We start from the raw sequence: 24,216 nt of genomic DNA on the forward strand, positions 1-24,216 counted from the left end.
ATGTATGGAACACTCCACTGAACAACAGAATACAACTTCCTTTCAAGTGTACATGAATTAGGCACCAGATAGATCATATTCTGGGCCATAAAACAAATCTCTATAAATTGAAAAGGATTGAAATCATATAAAGCAGTTTCTATAACTGCAATGGAACTGAACTAGAAATCAATAACAGAAAGATATCTTGAAATCTCCAAAATATTTAGAAAGTTAAATGTTATTTAATAAAATAAACCAGTGTTTATTAAAGCTCCATATCCTCAAGGTCAAACCTTAGCAGTCCCATTTTCTGGTGCATATACCCCTAGGCCCATTCAAATACATACACACCCATATACACAATATGAATTCGAGGAGCACCAGAACTCCAAAAATCTATTTCAATCTATTTTGAAAGATCAGTTTGAGAAATTAATGATTTTTATACAGCTGAATCTTTTTGAAAAATTACAGGAATACTGACTTTTTATTTCAGCAACCAAATCTTTTTTTTTTTTAAAGATTTTATTTATTTACTTGACAGAGAGAGAGAGACAGCCAGTGAGAGAGGGAACACAAGCAGGGGGAGTGGGAGAGGAAGAAACAGGCTTCCTGCAGAGGAGCCTGATGTGGGGCTCGATCCCAGAACTCCGGGATCACGCCCTAAGCCAAAGGCAGATGCTTAACAACTGAGCCACCCAGGCGCCCCATTCAGCAACCTAATCTTATCCTGAATGTTGGCTTATTTTGAATGGGACCAAGTATAGCAAAAACTTTAGAATCTGTTAAGGTCTTATATCAATGAAAAGTGCTACTACCATCTGTAACACATCAGAATGGTGGTTAAGAGTATGATCCAAAGGACTTGGATTTGAATCCTGGTTCCTCCATTTGCTGTGTGAAGTTCACTAAATTTCTTAACTTCTCTATGCCTCCACATCCTCATTTGGAAAATGAAGCTAATTATAATACTTATTCATAGTGTTGTTGAACTGATTAAATGAGTTAATATATAAAACGTGCTCACAGCAGGGACTGGCACTGATAAGCACCATAGAAGTTTTAGGTTTAAATATTAATGTTGCTCTTTTCTGGCATTCAGGTCTTTGCATTCCACATCCCAAGATTGGGTTCCAGTATTCCTTCCCAGAAGTGATCGTACGTCCTAGCCTGAGTTGCTTAGGACCTGTATTAGGCATTTGAAGCACTGCCATGATAACATGAGAGAAAAAAGTCTCCCGCAATATGCAGAGAATATATATCTGGCTCAACAAAGTTACTTTGATGTCTTTGCCTTACTTGCCAAGATTGCAAAAGGGCAAGCTCGTGAGGTAAGATTCCTCACAAACCCACTGAATGAAGCAACAGGTTTGACCATTGAATCACAGCACCTCACGGTCACTGTCAGGACTAAATATATCCCCTCAAAATTTGTATGTTGAAACCCTAATCCCCAATGTGATGGCATTTGGAGGTGAAGCCTTTGGGAGGTAATTAGGTTTAGATGAGGTCAGAGGTCATAAGGGTAGAACCCCCATAATGGGGTTGGTGCCCTCTTAAGGAGAGGAAGAGACCAGAACGCCCTTTCTTTCCACCAGGTAAGGGCACAGCAAGAAAGAAGCTGCCGACAAACCAGGAAGAGAGCCTTCCTTACCAGTAAGACACCCAATCTGCCAGGACCTTAGTCTTGGGCTTCCCAGCCTCCAGAACGGTGAGAACTAAATGTTTGTTTGTTTCTTTTTCATTTTTTTAAGTTTACTGATTTATTTTCAATTTATCTCTACATCCAACATGGGGCTCAAACTCACAACCCCAAGACTGAGTCACATGCACTACCAACTGAGCCAGCCAGGCACCTCTAAATGTTTATTGTTTCAGCCACCCAGTCCATGATATTTCGTTCTGGCACCAGAACTGACTAGACAGTCTTGTTCTTTCTCTCAACAAAATGGGAAAGAATGTTCATCATAAGGTCATAATTCCCAGTCTGCATCCAAGGGAGCTGTCAACTCCAGCCACTTCCACTGGTAAAGTAGGAGCAGTGGTCTCTTAATAAACCAGCATCCCAAGATTAGCTTTCCCAGAATGTAGGCTTGTGTGTCAATATAATTTAGATACAGGAATTTCTAAGTTTCTTTCTTAAGTCCTCTGCCTCATTCTCTACTGTGATTCTCAACAGCAAGCTTCTTCACCCTTAATCAATCCCCCACAAGGACAGTGAGAGGAAACCCCCATCTTTATTCAAAAGAAAAAAGAAGAGAAATAGGAAGGACATACTTCCATGGCACAAAGACAAAGCACACCTATTTAACGCCAAGTCAGTATTTCAGAATATCAGCCCCCACAGGTGTAGCAAGAGACCACATCACACAGCCCATCACCCATTACCTCTCCCGTGTCTGGCAAGACACAACTCAAACAACAACCACCCGTCTACAGCACAGAAAAAAAGGCCAGCACTGCAGTGAAACAAGGTGAGAACGACCCTAGGGCCATTTCCGGACTAGGTCTTCTGCTAATATGTGACTTTAGAAACATGACTGTAAAATGGACATTTTATTGAGCATGTACAACCAATGTACCGAGCTAGAGGAAATGCAGCAGCCTGTAAGACAAGTCCCTGCCCTTACCAGTCTCGAGGAAGTTTGGGAGCAAGATCTCCTCAAAGGTGTCTTTCTCTCACATCTAATGAATTCTGTGCACCATGTCCATAGTAAAAAGCCGATCACCATATTTTTAAGAGACTCAAGGTACTTTGGAGGGCTCCTTATCATCATACCAAAGTATTTAATTCCATAGGGCTGTAATCATCCAGTTAGTGGGCTTGTCTAGTTTGACATCACACCCGACCTCAGGAGTTCCTCTTAATGCTCAGTACCTGTGCAGAGAAGAGCTTCCGGACTTGGAGTTCGGTTGGAGACCTTTATTAAATACGGTCATAATGTACTCGTGGGTTGCATTTAGTCTATAAATACACCAATGCCGAGCCTTTCGTGTTCATCACTTTCTCTTGAGGAAGTCTGGGAAACTTTCCTTTGATGAGAAAATTCCATTTCACGGTTACAGAAAATTCCTTGACCTCTCTGTGTTCCTAGCCGACTTGATCGGCTGACTACTACGTAATGGACACTCCTTCTGCGACCCATGTGCTTTGTGCCTCAAGTCGCTGCATCTCTGTCCTGAACATCGTTGATCCGCTATGGACCTAAGGCCCCGCCCCCGGATATTCAGTACAAGTCTCGTCTCCTAAAGATGCGTGCAAATAGCAGTGATAACAGGGCATTCTTTATGTTTGTCCTTTCACAGGAAATTGTCCTCAGCCTGTGAGTCAAAAATAACATTTTATTCTCTTTCCTCTCCTACCCACCTAGTCTCCATCAGCCCGTTTCTTCTCAAACAACGACAGTCTTTCTATCTGGTTTTGTTAACCCTTGGCTTAAAAAAAAGCAAATTTCCCTACGTGATTGATGTTTTTAGTGTAAATCTGGAGCTTTGTCTGACAGGAATAAATAAAAAGAGAAATTGTAAGTGCTTTGGTTGTCACAGCAGGGAGTCCTATCATGCCATCAGCTTTCTTGTCCCCAAATGTGTGAGCTGCCTGAAAGACCAAGGTAATTGAAAGGCATGCATATCCCTCTGGTTTCTCAGATATTAACGGATATTGCCTCCTGCTGTGGTTGCTTTCTGGCTCGGGGTTCTGAAAGAGAAACAGGTCATTCCATTTCTAGCACAAGGACTGAATACACTTTAGCCCATCAAGAAGGAAAAGTCTCGGTGCGCTGGGAGCTAGCAGGACAAATGCGGCTGCTCGGTTCTGCTAATCCTGTACTAAACATGACTTTCTTTCTCTCATTTCATTTCTTTTCTCTTGCCTGGTCCCTCTCCACCTCTCTCTCCTACCTCAGGAAAAGAGTAGATAGAGTAGGTAACCCTGAACACTTCCGTCATTTCCTACCCACAGTATGTGGCATCTTAGTTTATCTTCAAGTTTAGGATGACCTCTTCCACCAGCTATTAGAAATAATCCAGATGCCTATGGTGGGTTAGTAAGTGAGTGAGTGTGTGGGTGTAAGAAATTTTGGTAGCCATAGAAAGAAAACATAGAGCAGATGATAAGCTATGGAGTTCAAAAATATTCCTTAATATGCATACTTACCTTAACCAAAAGGTAAAGGCACATAACAACCCATTTTAAGGATTGCTGGGTACACCATCTGCCCAGCACCTGTAGTGCTGAGTGACTGCTTAACAACAGAACAGGTTCACAGTTCTCATATGAAGCTGAGATTAGCCATGACCTTTCCACCTGAGAGGGAAAGACCTTGATCAAATTAACCAGTTAGCTGGCTAGTTGCCCGGTAACTCAGAATTCCAGGGGTCGTTTGTCAGATATTTCCGCTTGCCACTCCACACCCCCACTATACCACACCTAAACATAAGAACCTTCCCTCTGTTTCAAGGGATTGCAAGTGTCCCAGATTGTTGGTGGAAGGGAGGGAGAGCAGTCTGGATGGGGTTCGCTAAATCTCATGGCACCGATACGCAGCATGTCCGTTGGTCAATTATTAAGAAATGTGTGGAGTGTTACAAGAAGAACACTCTCCCCATTTCTTCTTATTTTATTTTTCCCTCCATCTCCCTATGATCCTCTGTTTTGTTTCTTAAGTTTCACGTATGAGTGAAATCATATGATACTAAGGAGGGCATATGATGTGATGAGCTCTGGGTGTTATATGCAACTGACGAATCACTGAACCCTACCTCTAAAACTAGTAATACACTATATGTTAATTAATTGAATTTAAATAAAATAAAAATTTTTTTAAAAAGACTCTCCGGTGTGATTAGAAGATCTTCCAAAGCAGCTTGTCTGCCCAGGTGACTTGCAGTGTCCCTTTAAATTGTGAGTGATGATTTGTGGGATGTGGCTTGGCTCCCATGCAGCTCCCTGAAGCTAGTGAAGGTTAATGCACCAGCCAGTTCCCTCCTCCTCCTCTGTCCCCCACTAGGTCCAGGCAACTTTAACATCAACACTTTCTGCCTTCTCCTCCAAGGTTATACCCCACTCTAACCCTGAGGACCCTCACCAGTCCGAGGAAGCAGAAAAGGCCAGCAGGGGAAATTCTCACACTCCCTCCCACATTCTCTATGCAGTCAGTTTTCCTGGTATAAACAGTCCTCCTGGCTTTCCTCAAAGCCTTCTCTTTAGATGCTCAAGAGCTTATTTTCAAAGTTTCAAACATGTTAAAAGACTTAGTGTTGAAAGTTACTTTCTCCTTGCAGACTCACTGCAACGATCCCAATTCTTTTTTAAGCAGCTATGAAGATCTCTGACTAGAGGAAAGGTCAAGTGTAAGAATGTTCAGAAAAGAAAAAAGGCACAAAATTTAATATTTCAAGATGGCATCTCTATACAGCCTCATTCACTGCTCCTTCCTTCTCCACCAAACTCCTCACGAACCCCTTACTCTTCCTTCAATAACTCTGGGAAACTTCTTTCTCAAACCTTAGCTGTCAAATCTGCAAATTTCTTTTTTTCAGACTTCATTTGACCTCTCCTATAGCATTTGATAACGTTGACCATATCCTCTGTCTTAGTTAGGAAAGGAGGGTATTGGTGCATAAGCAGTAGACGTGTAACTCTCTACTAGCTTAAGACAAGAGGAGAAATTATTGGAAAAATACTGATCTCTTCCTCCCAAAGAAATTACTTGTTCAACTCTGTTTTGGGATCTGCGTCTAGGTCTGGCACTTTCAAATCTATCCCCTGACCCAGGGTAGAAATCAACTCCCTAAAAACCTCTAACAAACGCAGTTGGCCTCAAACATTTCTGAACGTTGTTGCTTTCAATCTATTTAAACCTGCCTCCTTGTATTTATTTTATTTTATTTATTTATTTGAGAGAGAGAATGTGAGAAAAAACACAAGCCTGGAGAGAGAGAAGCAGACTCCGCACTGAGCAGGGAACTCGATAGGGGGCTTGATCCCAGGACCCTGGGATCATGACCTGAGCCAAAGGCAGACGCTTAATCGACTGAGCCACCCAGGCATCCCTAAACCTGCCTCCTTGTAACTTCCATATATTCTATCTGAATTTTCACTCAAGGGACAACATGGTATATAAAGCTGTACTTGAATCAGACCTGAGTTTCAGGTAAGAGCACACTGGCACGGCCATTGTGGAAAATAGTATGGAGGTTCCTCAAAAAATTATAAATAAGACTACCATATGATCCAGCAATTCCACTTCTGAGCAAATATCCAAAAGAATTGAAATCAGGATCCTGAAGAAGTATTCATAATACCTAAGATATAGAAACAATCCAAGTGTTCCATGGATGAATAAATAAAGAAGATGTGGTGTATATGTACAATGAAATGTTATTCAGCCTTAGAAAAAAGAGGGAAATCCTGCCATTTGCGACAATATGGATGGACCTTGTGGACACTATGCTAAATGAAAGAAAGCAAACAACAGAAGAAATACTATATAATCTCACTTTTGTGTATAACCTAAAATAGTCAAATTCATAAAGAAGAGAGTAGAATGGTGGCTCCCAGGGGCTGAGGAGAGGGGGGATTTGGGGATGTGATCGTCAAAGAATAGCAAGGTTTAGTTATGCAAGATAACAATACTTTAACATACACTTAACATTGTCTAAGAAGGGGGGTGCCCGCGTGGCTCAGTCAGTTGAGTGCCTGACTCTTGGTTTTGGCTCAGGTCATCATCCCCGGGGGGTCGGATGGAGCCCCACATCAGGCTCTACACTCAGGGTGTACTCAGCACGTAGAGTCTGCTGGAGGTTATCTCCCTCTCCCTTCCCCTCTGCTCCTCCCCCTGCTCACGTGCAAGCACTCTCTCTCTTTAAAATAAATAAACTCTTAAAAATTTTTTTAAGAAGGAAGATCTTATGCTGTGTTCTTACCATAAAAATAAATAAACAGGGGGGCGCCTGGGTGGCTCAGCCGTTAAGCGTCTGCCTTTGGCTCAGGTCATGATCCCAGGATCCTGGGATCGAGCCCCTCATCAGGCTCCCTGCTCGGCAGGAAGCCTGCTTCTCCCTCTCCCACTCCCCTTGCTTGTGTTCCCTCTCTTGCTGTCTCTCTCTCACAAAGAAATAAATAAAATCTTAAAATAAATAAGTAAATAAATAACAACAACGATAATAAGAGAGGTGGGGGCAAACTTTAGGAGGTGATGGGTATGTTTATACTCTTGATTGATGTATACTTATCCCCAAATTCATCGGAGTTCTATATATTAAATATGTATAGCTTTTTACATGTCAATCATACCTCAGTAAAGTAGTTTAAAAAATAAAAATATATTTAAAAAGAACACATTAGCCACTCTTCGTGGAGTCTTTAAAATTAAACATAATGCAGTTGAAAAAAATTCCAAAGAATAGTATTTTAATGAGATTTTAATCATTGTCATTTTAACTAAGGTTTTGTTGAAGTGTATTTATCAGTACCAGAAAAGTACACAGATATTATTTGTATATGAAAGCATATTTTAAATTCCATTTAAGCCCACTCATATCATCTCCCACAGCTGCTTTTTTGTTTTGATGAAAGATGAATAAGTAATAAATAGAAGGCCAATGTCTCAAATTGATGTACCTGTATGGCCCCCTGAAAAACCCAAGCATGCATTCACACGCGAGAAAACTGTTCTGTCAAATACACAATCTCTCAATAGCTCAGGCATGAACTCATGCTTCCTACAAAAGAAAAGGGGGGGAAGGGGATAAATTGTGGTCCTTGCGCTTGGCATATACTAGAGAAGAGCCCCAGAGAGAAGAAGGGATTGTATTTGTGCTCAAACAAGGCAGAAGGTGCCAGTGACTATAGCACAGTGGTTCTGACAGTTCAGGGGTTCCATGTCCCGATAAGATGTAGGGAGCCCTACATGGGGGGCTGGAGTCACAGGCGGAAGCTGAGATGGCTGCTTGCGATGGATAATTGTATGTCTTTTTCCATTCAAGGTCTCCTTTGCATTCAGCTTCCCTGAGGGAAGCCAACCTCTCTCGTCTTACTGTTTTCCTGATGCACCTGTACAGCGCGATCCGGCCCATGGGTGGGGTCAATCATACGTTAAACAATCCTAGAGCTGAACGGAGTATTCGAGTTTCTCTGGTCTCAACCTCTAATTTCCAAGATTTAAAAAGTCGAGGTCCAGACAAGTGAGCAATCAGTCCAAGAACACGGTTAGCTCGCGCCCAGGTTCGTGTGCGTTGTTCATCCTGACCTAGTCAGTAGGAAGAGGAGTATCTGGACGCGGGCTCGGCAGAACGGGGCGCCGTGCCGGGCCGGGGGCTGGGAGCTGAGGAGAGACTTCAGGGGCCGGAGCAGGAGGGAGCCTCCACGCGGGCACAGTCGCCTCAAGGGCTCCGTTACGTATGTTTGAACTCAGCCCCAGCGGCTGCGGGATGCAGGGCCGTGTGCTGGTGACAGTGACGTCCTGCCCCCGGCACCTGAGCGCGCCGGCCGCGCACTCGCTCATCGTCTGCTCCACGCCGCCCACTGCCACGCACACGCGAAAGCCGCCTTCCTCGCACTCCGAGGCTTCTCTGCAGACGCATTTGCTGCTCTGGGCTGGAAACAGAAACGACGGAGGCTTAACGCCACGCGGTGGAGGTGGGAGAGTCAAGGCACATGACCTCCAAAATCAAGATGCTTTACGGAGATCTCTAGAAGCTCCTGCCTCGGGGAGGCAACCAACCCCCCTGGGAAAGCAGTAGGACGGGAAAGTGAGGCATTTTGCTCCACTCAGAATAAGCAGGGTTTGAGGCTGGTCAGGGCAATTGGCCAGACCTACGTGGGCTCCCCAAGTTCTCTGCTGCTCTGTGCTGCTGTCTAGGGAAGCCAGGGACTGAGTGATCCCTCAAGCCCTGACAGATAAGGAGAACCCAGTAAGGACCAAGTTGCTGCAAGGCTCAAACAAGGACAAAGAAAAGAATTCAACTCACTTTGAGATATAGGGCATAAAAGGCAAAAGGCCACAAATCCCATAAAAACACACCAGAAATGAGGTGGGGAGGAATTCACTGTGTGCGCTGCAGGTGCCGGCCACCTGTCTCCAAAAAGAGTGACGAGGTCAGCCAGCCCACTGGTGACAGCCAACCCTAATGTGACCCAATGGTTAGAGTTCAGTGCGTCCTGGCTTGGGCCACAAACTGTCTAGGAGTGAGAGGAAAAGGGCCCAGGGAGGGCCTGAGTTGCCCGCAGAGATCTCACAGATCACACAGTCCAGCTCCCAAATTTCCACAGATGGGGAAACTGAGGGCGATGGCTTGGCTCCCGCTACCCAGGCTCTCCCCCTTGGTAAAGTAGCTGAAACTGTGAGAGGAAGGCCACACAGGGTATCGTTCAAGATCATCCTAAGTGCTGCTTGGACGTAGCACTGGCAAATCTCCAGCCACAACCTGAAGAAGTAACTCCTTTTTCTATTCTCTTCAAATTCTTCTGATTACTTCTAGGAGAAAGTGTCACCTTGGCACTGATAGGGTTTTAACACTCCCCTCACACTTGCTAAACTCCCTTTATCCCAAAGAAACAGCACGCCTCAAGCTGCCAGCAGCATCTGGCTAGAATCTACAAGCTTATTTTGTTTCATTACATGTATTTTTATAGTTACCTAATATTTATGGCAAGTGATATTTCCTTTTAAGAAAGTGATAAGAAAATTTCCATTTTAAAAAATAGGTATTTTATGTGAGTCTGTTTTCTAAAATGAGTACCTAATATGGATATTACAAGGACAGAGCAGAAACCGGGATGGGGGAATGGAAAGCACCGGTGTTTGGGAGGACATTCAGACCATCGAGGGTGGGTTTTTGTCCTCTTAGGTACTTGATCCCCACACACACACACACACTCGCCAGGGAAGGCTGTGGGCAAGTTCACTCTCGGACCATCTTGACACTTTCCTCAGGGATGTGCTTGGATTTGCTGCTAAACTAGCACCTACAGTTTTAAAAAGCTCAGGACTACTATCTCAGCACTATTGTAGCTACAAATACCGAATGCCCCTTACCGTCGCATTTTCCCCAGACTGGACAGGCTCCGCAGGCTTTCTCGGTGGGGGCAGGCAGAGCACAACTGTCCCTCCCAGCAAGGGTGTAATTTCTACCCTGACAGTGGAGAACATGCATCTTGCAAACTGTCAGAGGCAGTATCTTTTTGTTTCTCTCATCTCGAGCACAGACATCCAAGGAGGATCTGAAACAAATTTTTTAAATTACATTATTTAGAAGATTTTCAGTCTTCAAAATGGAGGATGAGAAGTGAAAGGAGAGGCTCTGAGCTCAGGGCCACAGCAAAAAGATGGAGCAGAAACTCAAATCTCCTTCATGCCTGGGGTTCACCCTCCTCAGATCTTTGAAATGGACATATTTTGCTCTTTATTTGCTCACAATTTTTACAAGCTTCGCTATATCGTGTAGATCTAGTTTCATCTACAGCAGATCAGATACAGAGAATTAGAAGAGAAGGCAAGGTCTGCTTGGGACGCAGGTGGGTTGACAAGCAGGAAGGAGGGAGAAAATCAGCAAAGATCACACACTCAGAGACTGTAGTCCAGTGGGACCATTGGCTGCAGGAGAAATTAGGTCCTGCAAGACCAGCAGCCCTGAGAGTTCATGTCCATAATATGGCACTGTCCAACATTTGATGACCAAATCCTCAAGGGAAGATGAAATCATATTTTTCAGTGGGATTTTTTAAAGTATCAATGTTTACAAAGTGGTTTAGAAATATTTCTATAAAATTTACTACTTTGTTTTCCTTAAGCATGGGTGTTAAAATGGTGAGATTCAGCTTTTTAGAAATGTCACTAATAAAAACAAGCACCTTTCTGAATGTTGATGGATAAGGAAGATATTACCGTAGTGAACCCTTAGACAATAAAGTATTTTTGTATGGCAGTTGGAGTTTATATTTATGTTTATATATATTTAGCTCTAATATTTTCTTCAATACCAAGAGCTAAATTTACTTGGAGTTAGTTATGTACATCACAAAAACAAATCCGTGTATCTTTCTTTTATCTGCTTACTTAAGCTTTAAATCAAACTACTCAGAACAGCTCAAAGGGCAGAGACCTTGCACAGCCACCTTGTTATCGGTATCTGATAGAAAGCTCACACTGTGTCTATAAACAGCAGGCTGCAGACAAACGAATCAGAGAAGTTGGAAAGAGGATGAAAGTGAATCAAAGTCAACAATGACTCATAAAAAAATAACACCACACTCAGAACATTCTGGGCGGACGACCACTGCCATTTACACTGCTTAGCTGTGTTTTTCTCACAAGAAGTTACTTCTTATAAGATACCGCGACAATCACCATTACCCACTGTAGGTGTTCAAGGAGTTGGATATGTGTTTCGGGGACAATAATAATTGAAAGCCAAGTACAGCTGACCCTCCAGCAGCACTGGTTTGAACCGCACCACGGGTGCTCTTATACAGAGATTTGTTTTGATACAGACAGTACTATAAGTGTATTTTCTCTTCCTTATGATTTTCTCAATAGTATTTTCTTCTCTCCAGATTACTTTATTGTAAGAATACAGTACATGGGGACACCTGGGTGGCTCAGTCGGTTAGGCTCCTGCCTTCGGCTCTGGTTATGATCCCAGGACCCTAGGATCGAGCCCCGCATTGGGCTCCCTGCTCAGCAGGGAGTCTGCTTCTCCCCCTGCCTGCTGCTCCTCTTGTTCATGATCTCTCTCTCTCTCTCTCTCTCTCTCTCTGGCAAATAAATAAATAAAATCTTTAAAAAAAAAAAGAAGAAGAAAGAATACAGTGTATGATACATATAACACAGAAAATATTTATGGTGGGGCGCCTGGGTGGCTCAGTCGGTTAAGCATCTGCCTTCAGCTCAGGTCATGATCTCACGGTCCTGGGATGGAGCCCCATGTCAGGCTCCTGGCTCAACAGGGAGTCTGCTTCTCCCTCTCCCTCTGCCGCTCCCCCTGCTTGTATGCTCTCTCTCTCTCTCAAATAAATAAAAATCTTTTTTAAAAAATACTTATGTTATTGGTAAGTCTTCCAGTTACTAGTAGGCTATCAGTAGTTAAGTTTTGGAGGAGTCAAAAGTTATATGTGGATTTTTGACTGGGGGGGGGGGGCTCAGCATCCCAACCCCTCCTGTAGTTAAAGGGGCAATTGTAATTGGTCAGTAAACATGTGTTTTGATTCAACCTTAAAGATGACCAATAAATTTGGGGGCCTAGATATCTCCCATTTGCCTCTCCAGATTCACTCTCCATTCCCTCCTCCCCACTCCCCACCAGGAAGGCTGACACTACGAACCACTCCCTTGTCCTCTAGCTTCAGGTGCCTTTGATTAATAGCAGGAGATCGGAGGGATGTTTAGTGCCCTGGCTCACTCCAAGGCGGGGGTGGGGGGGTTTCTGAGATTCCTAAAATGAGGGACTCAGCTCTTCCTCAGCTGCCATCGGCACAGAATCTTCTCTGTTTCCAGTTTTGCATAAAAGCCCCTCTTGTCACGGCATCAGGCCTGGGCACAGATATGTACCCTGGCTGTTGGCAGCCCGGGAGGACTGCCCCCTGGCGGGCAGTTTCCTTCCCTCTGCCCACGTCTATAAATTGCCCCTCTAGGAAGCCTCCTCTTGTCCGAAAGCAATCATACCACCTGTATCCCACTAGGACCATAACACAGACATCTAGTCCCTACTTCAGATATCCATCTACAGTGGAGTGATTCAAGTGGGGTGGCATTCTTATAACACACATCTGGAGACAGCCATTTTGAGAATTGGAAAAGCAGCTACTTGTATCTCTGTTGGTACACCACGTTGAGAGTTTATATTTCAAAGGAATTTCAACCCTAATCTCCTCAAGCTCTAAATCCTCAAGTGACAGTGTTTTCATTTTTCCCCATTTCACAGATAAAGCAAGCAGTGCCCGAGTCCTTCAGCCTTTCTCTAGACAGAGTAGAGAAACTGCTTAACCCCGCTGGTTGTCAGCTCTGGTGACCCCGGCAAATAGCAGACAGCAGATGGGCCAGGTTAAAATGCAAACAAAGATCTTTACCCCTTGGTCAGCAACACCTTTCATCTAACAGAGACTAGTCTACCTACACATTTTTTTTTTATCTTGAATAAAATAAAACACAGAGAGGCGAGCAAAGACAGAGCTTACCCACATTCATAGGGCATTTTACAAACACATCTTGAATTCTGAAGTTTCTCCCATAGCTGACATTCAGGCACTGCTGGCGGCAAAGGGGCATCTGAAAGAAAAGGATAAGGGAGATACAACCATTCCAAGAGCTTCTTTGTGGTAAACAAAATGTTACTTTAATTGTTGAACCAGGTTCTGTAATATTCTCAACTGCCACAAATCTGTACAGTCAAAAAACAAGGCTGTAAAGCATTTTACAGAAGACAGAGCGTTCCTAGGAGAACCCTACAAATAATTTCATTGTTACCACTTCTTGAGCATTTCCTATCGTGTGAGCATTGACAATTGTGATATTCAATCCTCCTTAGCAAATGCCCACTTCAGAGTTAAAGAAACTAAGGGTCAGGGTGCCCGGGTGGCTGTCGGTTAAGCATCTGTCTTTGGTTCAGGTCATGATCCCAGGGTCCTGGGATCGAGTCCCTCCATCGGGCTCCCTGCTCAGCAAGGAGTCTGCTTCTCCCTCTCCCTCTGCCTGCTGTTTCCCCTGCTTGTATTCTCTCTCTCTGTCAAATAAATAAATAAAAATCCTTAAAAAAGAAAAAAAGAAAGAAACTAAGAAAGTTAAGAAACTGGTGCTACTTCACACGTTTAACAAATTGGCCAAGTCAGGATTTAAGTCCATGTTTGTCTGAATTCAAAGCTAGTGGAGCAGGCTCCCTTTCATTAAGAAGTTACTATTTATAAACTGTTGTCTGGACTGCATTTTGCCCACTCCTTCTATAGTGAGACAGAAAGCAACATCATGAGACCATACGGGGAGAACTGACTGGTACCCCAAGATGTATAAAACCTCTCACATGTAAATGTCTAGTTGGTTTCCCTTCAATGTTGAGTAAATTTCTAGAGGTATTCACATTTAAATTTTTTTTTAAGATTTTATTTATTTATTTGACAGAGAGAGAGACAGCCAGCAAGAGAGGGAACACAAGCAGGGGGAGTGGGAGGGGAAGAAGCAGGCTCATAGCGGAGGAGCCTGATGTGGGGCTCGATTCCAGAACGCTGGGATCACGCCCTGGGCCGAAGGCAGACACTTAATGACTGAGCCACCCAGGCGCCCCTAGAGGTATTCACATTTAATGAAATCCTTTCCATTGTTTTGTGTTTTGTACAAACTGATCAAAAGTCAACCATCATTCCAGTTTTGACAGGAAAACACTTTGGTCCAGCTTACGAGAGCTTAATTTGACTGCCATCTCCTCGGTTATTCCTGATTACAAGGTGAATAATAGCCTAAAATATTCTGCTATTTCCACCTCCTGCCAGCTTCATGATAATGGAATTCAGTGGCATATACTTCCCCATCATATAACTAGTTCTGTGTTGGAAATATCTATAAAGGTAAATTATCTGAAGAGCATATTTTTATGGATGCACAAACTGTGCCGTACTTCCCCACTTTGGAAAACTGAAGAGCTTTGGACATGACAGTAAAATCTCATGAACAGTTCGTAACTTGTACAAAATGGCAGCCATGTGAAGCATAGCCTGCTATGTCCGGCCACATCTGTAACCAGGACTCATTCTTTAAATGCTTCCCTTTAAAAGACTATTACCCCAAATACAATGTAGTTTTCTGAATTGGATCCTAGACCACTAAATGGCTATAGTGAAAAATAAAATCTGTAGTTTCGTCAATAGTGTTACACGAATATTAAATGTCTTAGTTAACCCAAGAAATTATGCCAAGTTATATGAGATGCTCATATTATGAGAACATGGTAAAGGGTATATGAAAACTGTATTTGCAACTTTTCTGAAATCTAATATTATTCCAAAATAAAAATGTTTTTTAAGATGGTGTTATCCAGGGGGCGCCTGGGTGGTTTAGTCAGTTAAGTGTCCAACTCTTGATTTCAGCTCAGGTCATGATCTCAGGGTCTTGAGATCCAGCCCTGCCTTGGGCCACCCCACTTAGCAGATTCCATCCCTCTCCCTCTGCCCCTCCCCCACTGAACAACACCAAAAACAACAACAACAAAAGATGGTGTTAGTTAGATCAGTGCTTCTCAACCAATGGCAATTCAGCAATGTCTAGAGACATTTTTGGTTATCATAACCAGGGGTGAGGGGGTGCCACAGGCATCCAGTAGGTAAAGACCAGGGATGTTGCTAAATATCTTACAATGCACAGGCTCCCACAACAAAGAATTACCAGGTCCAAAATTCCAATAGCGTTGGGGTTGAGAAAGTCTAATCTAAATGTACCAAAACTAAAGTTCAGTGATAAAGTCATATAAATGAGCTCTGCATTATGCTTAGATGTTTATTTCCTAGACTCAGGGGGAGAGGGAAGAGGGAATGCAAAGAAGGTGGTCAAAGGGTACAAAATTACAGTTATAAGATAGATGGGTATTGGGGGTGTAATGTGCAACACACAAACTATGGCTAACACTGCTCTACGACGTGCAGGTAGGTTGTTGGGAGAGTGGATCCTGCGACTTCTCATCACAAGGAGAAATTTTCTTTTTTTTTTATTTTATTTCAGTGAGATGATGGATGTTAACTAGACCTACTGTGGTAACCATTTCACAAACGATATAAATCAAACCATCAGGATGTACACCTTGAACTTCTACAGTGATGTATGTCAATTATTTCTCAATAAAACTAGAAAAAATATTTTTTGAAACTTTATTTACTGATCGTTCGTAAGAATGAAATTTTAGATTTTAAATGTTTTCCAGGAGTTATTACAATTTCTTCATGAAAAATCACTGGTAGAATTAGCTAGACCAAAGATCTTTGCTTTTAAGAACATAGAGCTTTGTTATCTTCATATATCTTTACGTCAAGACTCCATACTGATGGAGGGAGGGAGAAATGAGTTGCTAGTGTTCAATGAGCACAGAGTGTCAGTTTGGGAAGATGAGAAAGCTCTGGAGATGGATGGTGATGACGGTTGCACAATAATGGGAATGTACTCAATGCACCGAACTGTACATTTACAAATGGCTAAAATGGTAAATGTTATGTTCTGTCTGTTTTCCCACAATAAAAAAAAATGACTAAATACTGATAGCAGGTGTTTTAAAACATCAGCCTTGGAGGCTGACAAACCTGGAGTTTTCTATCTGTGATAGGCTTATTTTAAGGGAAGTTACTATTCTCACTCATCGTGTCTTCTGAAAAACACGCAGGACTGAAAAATATCCTTAATTAAAACTTTAATAGAATTTGCCACTGAGTAGGAGAAAATTCATACTGAATTGTGCTACAAAATGACTGGAGCAGACATTTTAGAAAGACAAATATATAATATCTCATTTGGAATAAAAGAGCAACCTCATCAAGTGTACATTGTTCTCTTTAATTGTAGAATTCCTGGTACAGGTCCATTATTTCAAATATCCCTGATAAATTCATATTTATGCTTCAGTGCAGTAGAAAACAAAGCACTTGTCTCTGCAGTGGCCCTCTGACAGCTAACAAGCATGTGGGAACCAACATGGCAGGCACCCGGCTGGCCGTGCTGCCCTCCTGTGCTGTCAGCAGTGTCTATATTTAACACCACAGCCCACGTCCGCTGTCAGCCACAGAGGACTCTGTGCAGCCTGCCCTCTCTTTAGTTGTGACCATCTAATTCACCTGACGGTATCACTCATGGAATCTAGTACTTCATCCTTGCTATAAAATGCAGATTTTAGCATTGGATTAAAGTCATTCACCAGAAAAATAAGAATACCATATAAAATGGAATGTAAATGGGTTTTCCTTCCTTCCTGTTTTTTAATTGTCACAAACATGTGTTTTCCATTTATTTTTAAAAATGTAAACAAAGAAGAAACAGGAGGTGATTTTAAAAACAAATCCATCCTACCTTAAATACCTCTAAAAAGAAATAGTTTGGCATTCTAAATCTCTTCTTATCATAGCTTCTTAAAAGACCATTTTAATTTGCCTGGTGTTCAAAATACTGGATTTTTGGATTTCCACTATTAAGAACAACTTCACAAATCACAACACTTTGCTTTCAATAATTTCTGCTTTGCAGTGTTAAATGTAAATGCTTTTAAATTTTCTATTTCAATAATGTAATAAACTCTCTGAAAGCCCAGGAATGAAACATACAGAATTTTTTATAAATTATCAACTCAACTCTGTACTTAATAAAAGTACATTTCAAAGATCGGGAGAAAACCAGAAATTATCTTTAAAAAATACTTTATTTTCTTGGCACCAAAACACATACAAAGCTAATCTTCGATAAGAAGGATGTAAGTTAGTTTCAGAATCACCAGGGCTCTTCTTGCCTGTCCTTGTATTCCATGAGCCTATCTGTGCCATGTGAAAAAAAGTCTATTACCCAGTCTATGAACTGACCTTCTTGGAGAGGGGCAGGGATGGAAGGAATGACCCGCAGTTATGTCCATCCAGTGCTATAAAGGACCATCACAAGGACCTTCACTCACGTGAGTGCAGGTGTCCTCGGACAGACCTATGAGCTACTCACCTTTTTGCACACAACGAACACTCTTCATATCAGGACTCCACTTAAGGCTGGATCCACAGAGAAATGCTGAAGGACCTTCTAAGGACATGCCACCTGAACAGGAAATGGTCACCTTCTCACCAACTTCATAGAATGGTTTGTGGGGATGACTTTGTATGCCATCCATCGATGCAGGTAGAACGCAGGCAATTTCTAAAGATAAATGAAAACAAAATACAAGGGTAATTGCTTTCCTAAGCCATCTTTTTTTAAATGATAGCTTCGAATAGTGCTAATACACATGCTCTGCTTTTTTCACATTAGAAGACAAAGAGAATGAGGTAAGTTCACTCCTAGGACGCCTTAAAAGACATGTCCCACAGTACCTGACATGTAATTGACCAATGAAAGACTGAAGACCAAAACAGTTCCTGTCCTCCAGGCCTGCCCTCAAAGTAACGTGCCAGCTTAAAAGGAATCAGCCTTATAAAGAGTCCTGAAGCCCAGACTGCTGTCAAAACCACACTTTTCACAGCTGCCACGTACCTATTTAGTCTGGTGAAGTCCCACCAGAATTTTCCCAAGAGCTCTACTCATCTGCATAGTATTAACATATATTCAATTAGGTATTTTTACTATCTGAAAGTTTTAAAGAACCACCTTCAACCTTGCAACCATACAAGTATTAAATAGTCTTTGGTTTTCCATCTCTAGTCTTTCTCACTCAATTACATTCATTAGCTCAAATCTTCTACTTGAGAAAACAGCAAAGAGAAAAATGAGAAACATGCATAGTTATGGGAAGCAAGTCGGAATTTATGATTTAAAAAAAAAATCTTGTCAATCTCTGTAATGGGCTTTGGACAATATTCTACAAAATCCTGCTCTGCTTCTGTACCATTTCCAACAGAAACTCCGTTCATTCATTAATTCAAAAACAGAATATATCAAGTGCCTAAACTTAGCCAAGTATATTGTGTGCTGCTGATACAAGTCTACAGTTTTGGTAATGCCTTTCTCCTTCAGGTACTTGTAGTTTGAAAAAGGGGGAAAAAGCTGAAAGCTGCTAAACTAAAGAGGAACTGCAGCTCAGAGGCTGAAAAGCTGGTAGTTTTTAACAGTCTTATAGGGCTAGGGGATCAAGAGTTAGAGTCTAGTCCCATCACAAAGGAGGAACCTAGAGAGAAATTCCAGTCTTTCTTTTGGGATCCCTTAATGGCTACACCCTAGGAATAAGGTAAACAGGACATAAAACAGCCTCATTGCTTACCAGAAACAAAATGAAAACTTTTCTAGAGGAAGAGAAGAACACCACCAAAACCTCAAATGATTCCTTAATTTTTTTACACATAAAGTCTGGCATTTAATCAAAACTAATCTAACATTTAAAAGGACAAGAATTAAACAAACTCCCCAAAAAAGACAATAGAAACAGACCCACAGCAGGTCCAGATAATGGAATTAACAGCAGCGAACCTTTAAATAACTGTGATTAACATGCTGGGAAAAAATTAAATGACAAGGCACAGAATTTTCAACAGAGAATAAGAAAGTATAGAAAAATGGACAAATGAAATACCTAGAATTGGAAAATGAAATTAAGAACATTACAGAGTTCTTAAAAGCAGCCTATATACAACTGTACAGAGAATTAATAAACTGGAAGGTAGAGCAATAGAAAGTATTTAGAATGAAACAGAGAGGGTGCCTGGGTGGCTCAGTCCATTAAGTGTTTGCCTTCGGCTCAGGTCATCATCCCAGGGTCCTGGGATCGAGCCCTACATTAGGCTCCCAGCTCGGCAAGGAGCCTGCTTCTCCCTCTGCCTCTTCCCCTCCCTCTGCCTCTCCCCCTGCTTGCGCTCTCTTTAAAATAAATAAATAAATAAATAAATAAATAAATAAATAAATAAATAAATAAACAAACAAACAAACAATAAAAATCTTTTAAAAATCATTTAGAATGAAACAGAGGGGAAAAAATGATGTAAAACCAAAGAAAAAATATATATGTAATATATACAATCTAAAAAATACACCATTTGTGTCTCATGAGAAGAAATGAGCAAGAATGGGACAGAGGCAATGAGGACATAGTCAAGAATTTCCTAAAATTGACAAAAGACATTAAAGCTAGATTCAAGAAGTGTTTCAAATATCAACCAGGGTGAAGCAAAGAAAATCACACCTAGGCTTATCATAGTGGGTGTGCTTTTGAAACAAAGCACGGGGGAAAAAAAAGAAATTCTCAAAAGTAGCCTGACATAAGATTTTCAAACCAGAAATGGTAAAACTCAGAGTGAACATCTCACTAGAAAACAGTGAAGTCAAAAGGCAAGGAATAAAATCTTTAAAGGCCTTAAGTAAAATAACTGCTAACCTACAGTTCCTCACGCGATAAAAATCTCCTTCAAAAATGAAGATAAAATAAAGACATTTTAAGATGAACAAAGACGGGTCCATTTCTCATCAGTAGATTCACAGAAAAGGAAAAAAGCTCTTCAAGCACAAGTATCGTATTAAACATTTTGAAGAACCAACTTTTGGCTTTATTACTCCAAGCTAGGAAATGTTTATATTCTATTTCAGTAATTTCTGCTCAAGGACTCCAGGAGTGAAAGAGTGAGAGACAGACAGAGACAAAGACAAAGAGGAACAGAAGAGGTCTTACAGATCAAAAAGAAGAACACAAACCAACAGAAAATAGGGGCCAAAGGTTGAACAGTCACTTCATCAAAGACGATATGCAAATGGCCAACAAACATGAAAACAGGCATGACATCACTGTCACCAGAAAAATATGCAAATTAAAAAATAAGATTGCTACACACTCACCAGTACAGCTAAAATTTTTAAAAGATTGATAATGTCAAATGTTGGTGAGGATACAGAGCCATCTTAGCTTCTCAGATTCTGGTAGGGATGTAAGTTGATACAACCATTTGGAAGACTGGTAGCATCTACTAAGTCTACATGTACATATGCCCTATGATTCAAAATTTCACTACGAGATATACACCCAAGAGAAAAAATGTACATGTGTGCACTAGGGCTTTTTTAACATCCCAATAGACCAACTGATTGATAGAGGAAAAATATGTCTCTACAGCTCTATCTGCTGAACCAACTTACATTGCAGTACAAATGAGATGGAAGGCCAACAGTAGCATCAGCATGGTTAGCAGAAGCACGTACTCAGGTGCCTACATCTGGACAGAATAGGACCCAAAACATTCGAGGAAGTACAGTGATGATGGTACATCCCCAGAAACTGAACTATAGAGGATGTGCTGAAGGTCTGAGCCAGACCTGAGCTCCCTGGCCTATTCTAATTGGCACCAGAAACTTGAAAATTGCAGTAAATGTGCCTCCCCTACCAGGAGAACCATCAGCTAGAGACTGCTGACGGCTTTTTCAAGACACGACTGAAACTTGTACAGGATCATAGGAGCCTCTCAGGAAAGGGAGGTCAAGACACGGGCCACACAGTGAACGGTGATTCATCTTGAGTCATTCTCTTCCCCATGATTCTCTCATCTTAAATTACGCGCCACAACCAAGGCCACTCACTCTGACAATGCATTTCCCCAACAAGCCACCGCGAATCGTCTCCACATCTGGCTACCGGGTCTCCAATAAGAGAATATCCTTCATTGCAAGTATACACTACGTTTTTCCCAACAGGAAACATCACACCTTCATCCTAAACAGAAATAAAAGAGAGAGAGGAAAAGAGTATGTCTATTTTGCATTAACAGAATGTTTCTTTAGATATATTTGGCCTATAAATCATGTCTTCTTTTAATCATCAGGCAAACTAAGATCAAATAACTAATTTAGAAAGTTGTCCATAAAAACTTTTTTCCCTGTATGGTCCTAGCCAACAACACTTGTACTACCATTAATTGAAATAAAGCCATTAATGCCACTGTACTATAATTTATTGATTATCCCCAAAATTGACCAAACACTGTCGTAAGCATTTTACTGAAATTACTTTAGTGGACACTGCCCAAGTCACTTTTTCCCCCTGTGTTTCAGGAAAAGACAGTTGTTATCAGATTTTGGAAAGGTACTTGTCAGTCAAATCTTCACACTCGGATGTTATGGGCTGTTCATTGGCAATACTGCCTAACAGAAGCTGGTAAGAACAGACGGAAATGTTCAAATCCTATCAGCGTGTTCATGAAAGTTTAAGTTTCTCACCGATGGGCTTTTAGAGGAAGCAGAATGCTGATCTTCTCCCATCCCACCCTCCAACCCCTACCCTGTAAGGGAAGTGCTGCTGGGACTGGGCTAGATTCAAGGACATGGTGTTGGCCTGTGATCCCAGGAGATGAGCTTTCACAGTGAAGCAAGGAAGAATTTGAAGTCTAAGACCTAAGGATGTGATCATGCTCTTCTGGGGTTTCTCTTAGTTCCTTTCCTCATCCTTCAGGTTCTCTGCCCCCCCCCTCCGCACCCCCAGGCAGAGGGTTGAGAGCTGGACCTGTTCTGCTCCAGGCATTAGAACAAAATCCCATGGTGCCTTTTTCTTCTCACTGTCAGTCCTGGCCCAGGCTGGCTCCACCGTGGGAGTTGGTAGGAAACAGAGGGCCCAAGTTAAAACAGAGTTTTGTAAGCAAATGGGGAAGGATACTTGATTTGCTTTGGTGCTAGTCTCTAGGCCTTCCTTGGCCTTGCAAAAGGGACTGCTATATGGGGAAGTTGAACTCAACAGCGCCCAAACTTAACTCTGTATCAGAACCACTAATAGCAATTAAAAGGGGGGGGCACCTAGGTGGCTCAGTTGGTTAAGTGTCTGACTGTCTGACTTCAGCTCAGGTCATGATCTCAGGGTGCTGGGATGGAGCCTCGTTTCTTCCAGCTCCCTGCTCCGCAGGGAGTCTGCTTCTCCCTGTCCCTGTGCCCCTTCCCATTCATGCGTGCTCTCTCTCTCTCAAATATATAAATAAAAACTTAAAAAAAAAAAAAAGGACACAACTCTCAGGCTCTACCCTAAACATACAGAATGAGAAAAAAAAATGGAAGATAAGGGACAAGCAGCAATCTTTATTGTTAAGTTCCCTGGGTGATGTAGCCCCTCTGTGGGGCAGTGTACAGAACCCCTGGCTCCTTACAGGACACCACATGCACTGGAGTTTGGGACAACAGTTCACGATTTGCCGAAATATACAAGTTTGCTTGGCCTTGTTCTCTAAGCCTATGTTTCCTTCAGGAATTTTATGGATTGTGGTAACTGTATTGGACATATGGGTGTTAGAGATGTTGGGTTCATTCTCCTCTCTCTCTACACACACACACATAAACACGCACACTCTTCTTCCATTTCCATTACCTACATTTGGGGGAACTTCAGCAAATGTCAGTGAGCAGATGTTTAAGGGCCTGGAATTTGACAGGCAAATCCTTCATGAAAAAAGCAAAACAGGGAGTACTGAGAGGGTCCTGATGGAGAGTACCTCCATGTGAGCCAGGAAGACACTTCACTGGGGCTTGGGGCCAAAGCCTTATCATAACAAGCAGTGAGAAGAACATGAATTAATATGGCCCCAAAGCCAAAAAAATTCCCTAGAACGACAAATGGCAGATGACTCGCGTTCCTTCTTGAATGAGAAAATTGCTCAAAGTATAATGACCCATATCTCACCAACACTGGCAAAATGTCTTACCGGCTTCTGGAATAAACCCAATATTTCATCCCAAACCCCATATTTATGAAAAAATAATTGTTTTAAAGACATTTTTCAGTGGCAAGAATAAAGTTCTCTTAGTTGAAGAACTTGCTTATGGATTCCTAGTTTAGTGCTCAGAGCGGAAATGTTCAGCAGCACTCTGGCATGATTACATCTCTGATTTCACTGGGCAGTGGGATCGATTTACCTTACCGCAGAAGATATACTGCGTTCTGCAGAATTCTAATCACCTTGGGCCAAAGAAGAAAAGTCACAAACTAAAACCCTCACCGCTAAAACCAAAATGCACATATAAACTATTCTTAGCACCGTTCCGTCATGGAAGAAATAGATTATGACATCAGCGGAGGGAGAGAACTTGGAGCAAAGGGTGTATATGTAAAGGAAAAATCTATCTTCCATAACCAACTTGAACAAATCCATCTTTCAAGGCAGGAGGTGATGGACAGAATTCTTTTGGAGCCAAAGACAAAGGAAAACAATGTGGTTCGAGCAATCTGAAAGGAAAAGGGGACAAAACAGAGTTAATGTGACGGATTTCCACAGTATAATAAATATTTTGCAGCACAGAGAATTTTTCGTTTACATCTGAAGGGACTCCCTTCACATAAATACATTGATGTGATTGCCATTCTCAGAATCGATATCTGATCATATCCTGTAATAGAAAACTCAAACATAGGGGCGCCTTGGTGGCACAGCGGTTAAAGCGTCTGCCTTCGGCTCAGGGCGTGATCCCGGCGTTCCAGGATCGAGCCCCACGTCAGGCTCCTCCTCTATGAGCCTGCTTCTTCCTCTCCCACTCCCCCTGCTTGTGTTCCCTCTCTCGCTGGCTGTCTCTATCTCTGTCAAATAAATAAATAAAATCTTAAAAAAAAAAAAAGAAAAGAAAA

General features: G+C 42.0%; 1 protein-coding gene across 1 annotated transcript in view; it reads right to left on the reverse strand.

Moving 5' to 3' along the window:
• Positions 1 to 7,379: 7,379 nt before the first annotated feature.
• The window catches only part of C7 (complement C7), a 52,977-nt gene continuing 36,140 nt past the window's right edge, over positions 7,380 to 24,216 (reverse strand). Inside the window, exons 13-18 of the mRNA XM_045787342.2 lie at positions 23,733 to 23,820; positions 21,198 to 21,330; positions 17,652 to 17,843; positions 13,160 to 13,250; positions 10,023 to 10,207; positions 7,380 to 8,581 (exon numbers count right to left, since the gene is read on the reverse strand). Of these exons, the coding sequence (XP_045643298.2) occupies positions 8,235 to 8,581; positions 10,023 to 10,207; positions 13,160 to 13,250; positions 17,652 to 17,843; positions 21,198 to 21,330; positions 23,733 to 23,820 (1,036 nt within the window). The 3' untranslated portion in view covers positions 7,380 to 8,234. The remainder of the gene's footprint in view (positions 8,582 to 10,022; positions 10,208 to 13,159; positions 13,251 to 17,651; positions 17,844 to 21,197; positions 21,331 to 23,732; positions 23,821 to 24,216) is intronic.

This window comes from Ursus americanus, chromosome 15 (assembly GCF_024610735.1).
Source record: "Ursus americanus isolate L20-20 chromosome 15, mUrsAme1.1.p, whole genome shotgun sequence".
NCBI lineage: Eukaryota > Metazoa > Chordata > Mammalia > Carnivora > Ursidae > Ursus > Ursus americanus.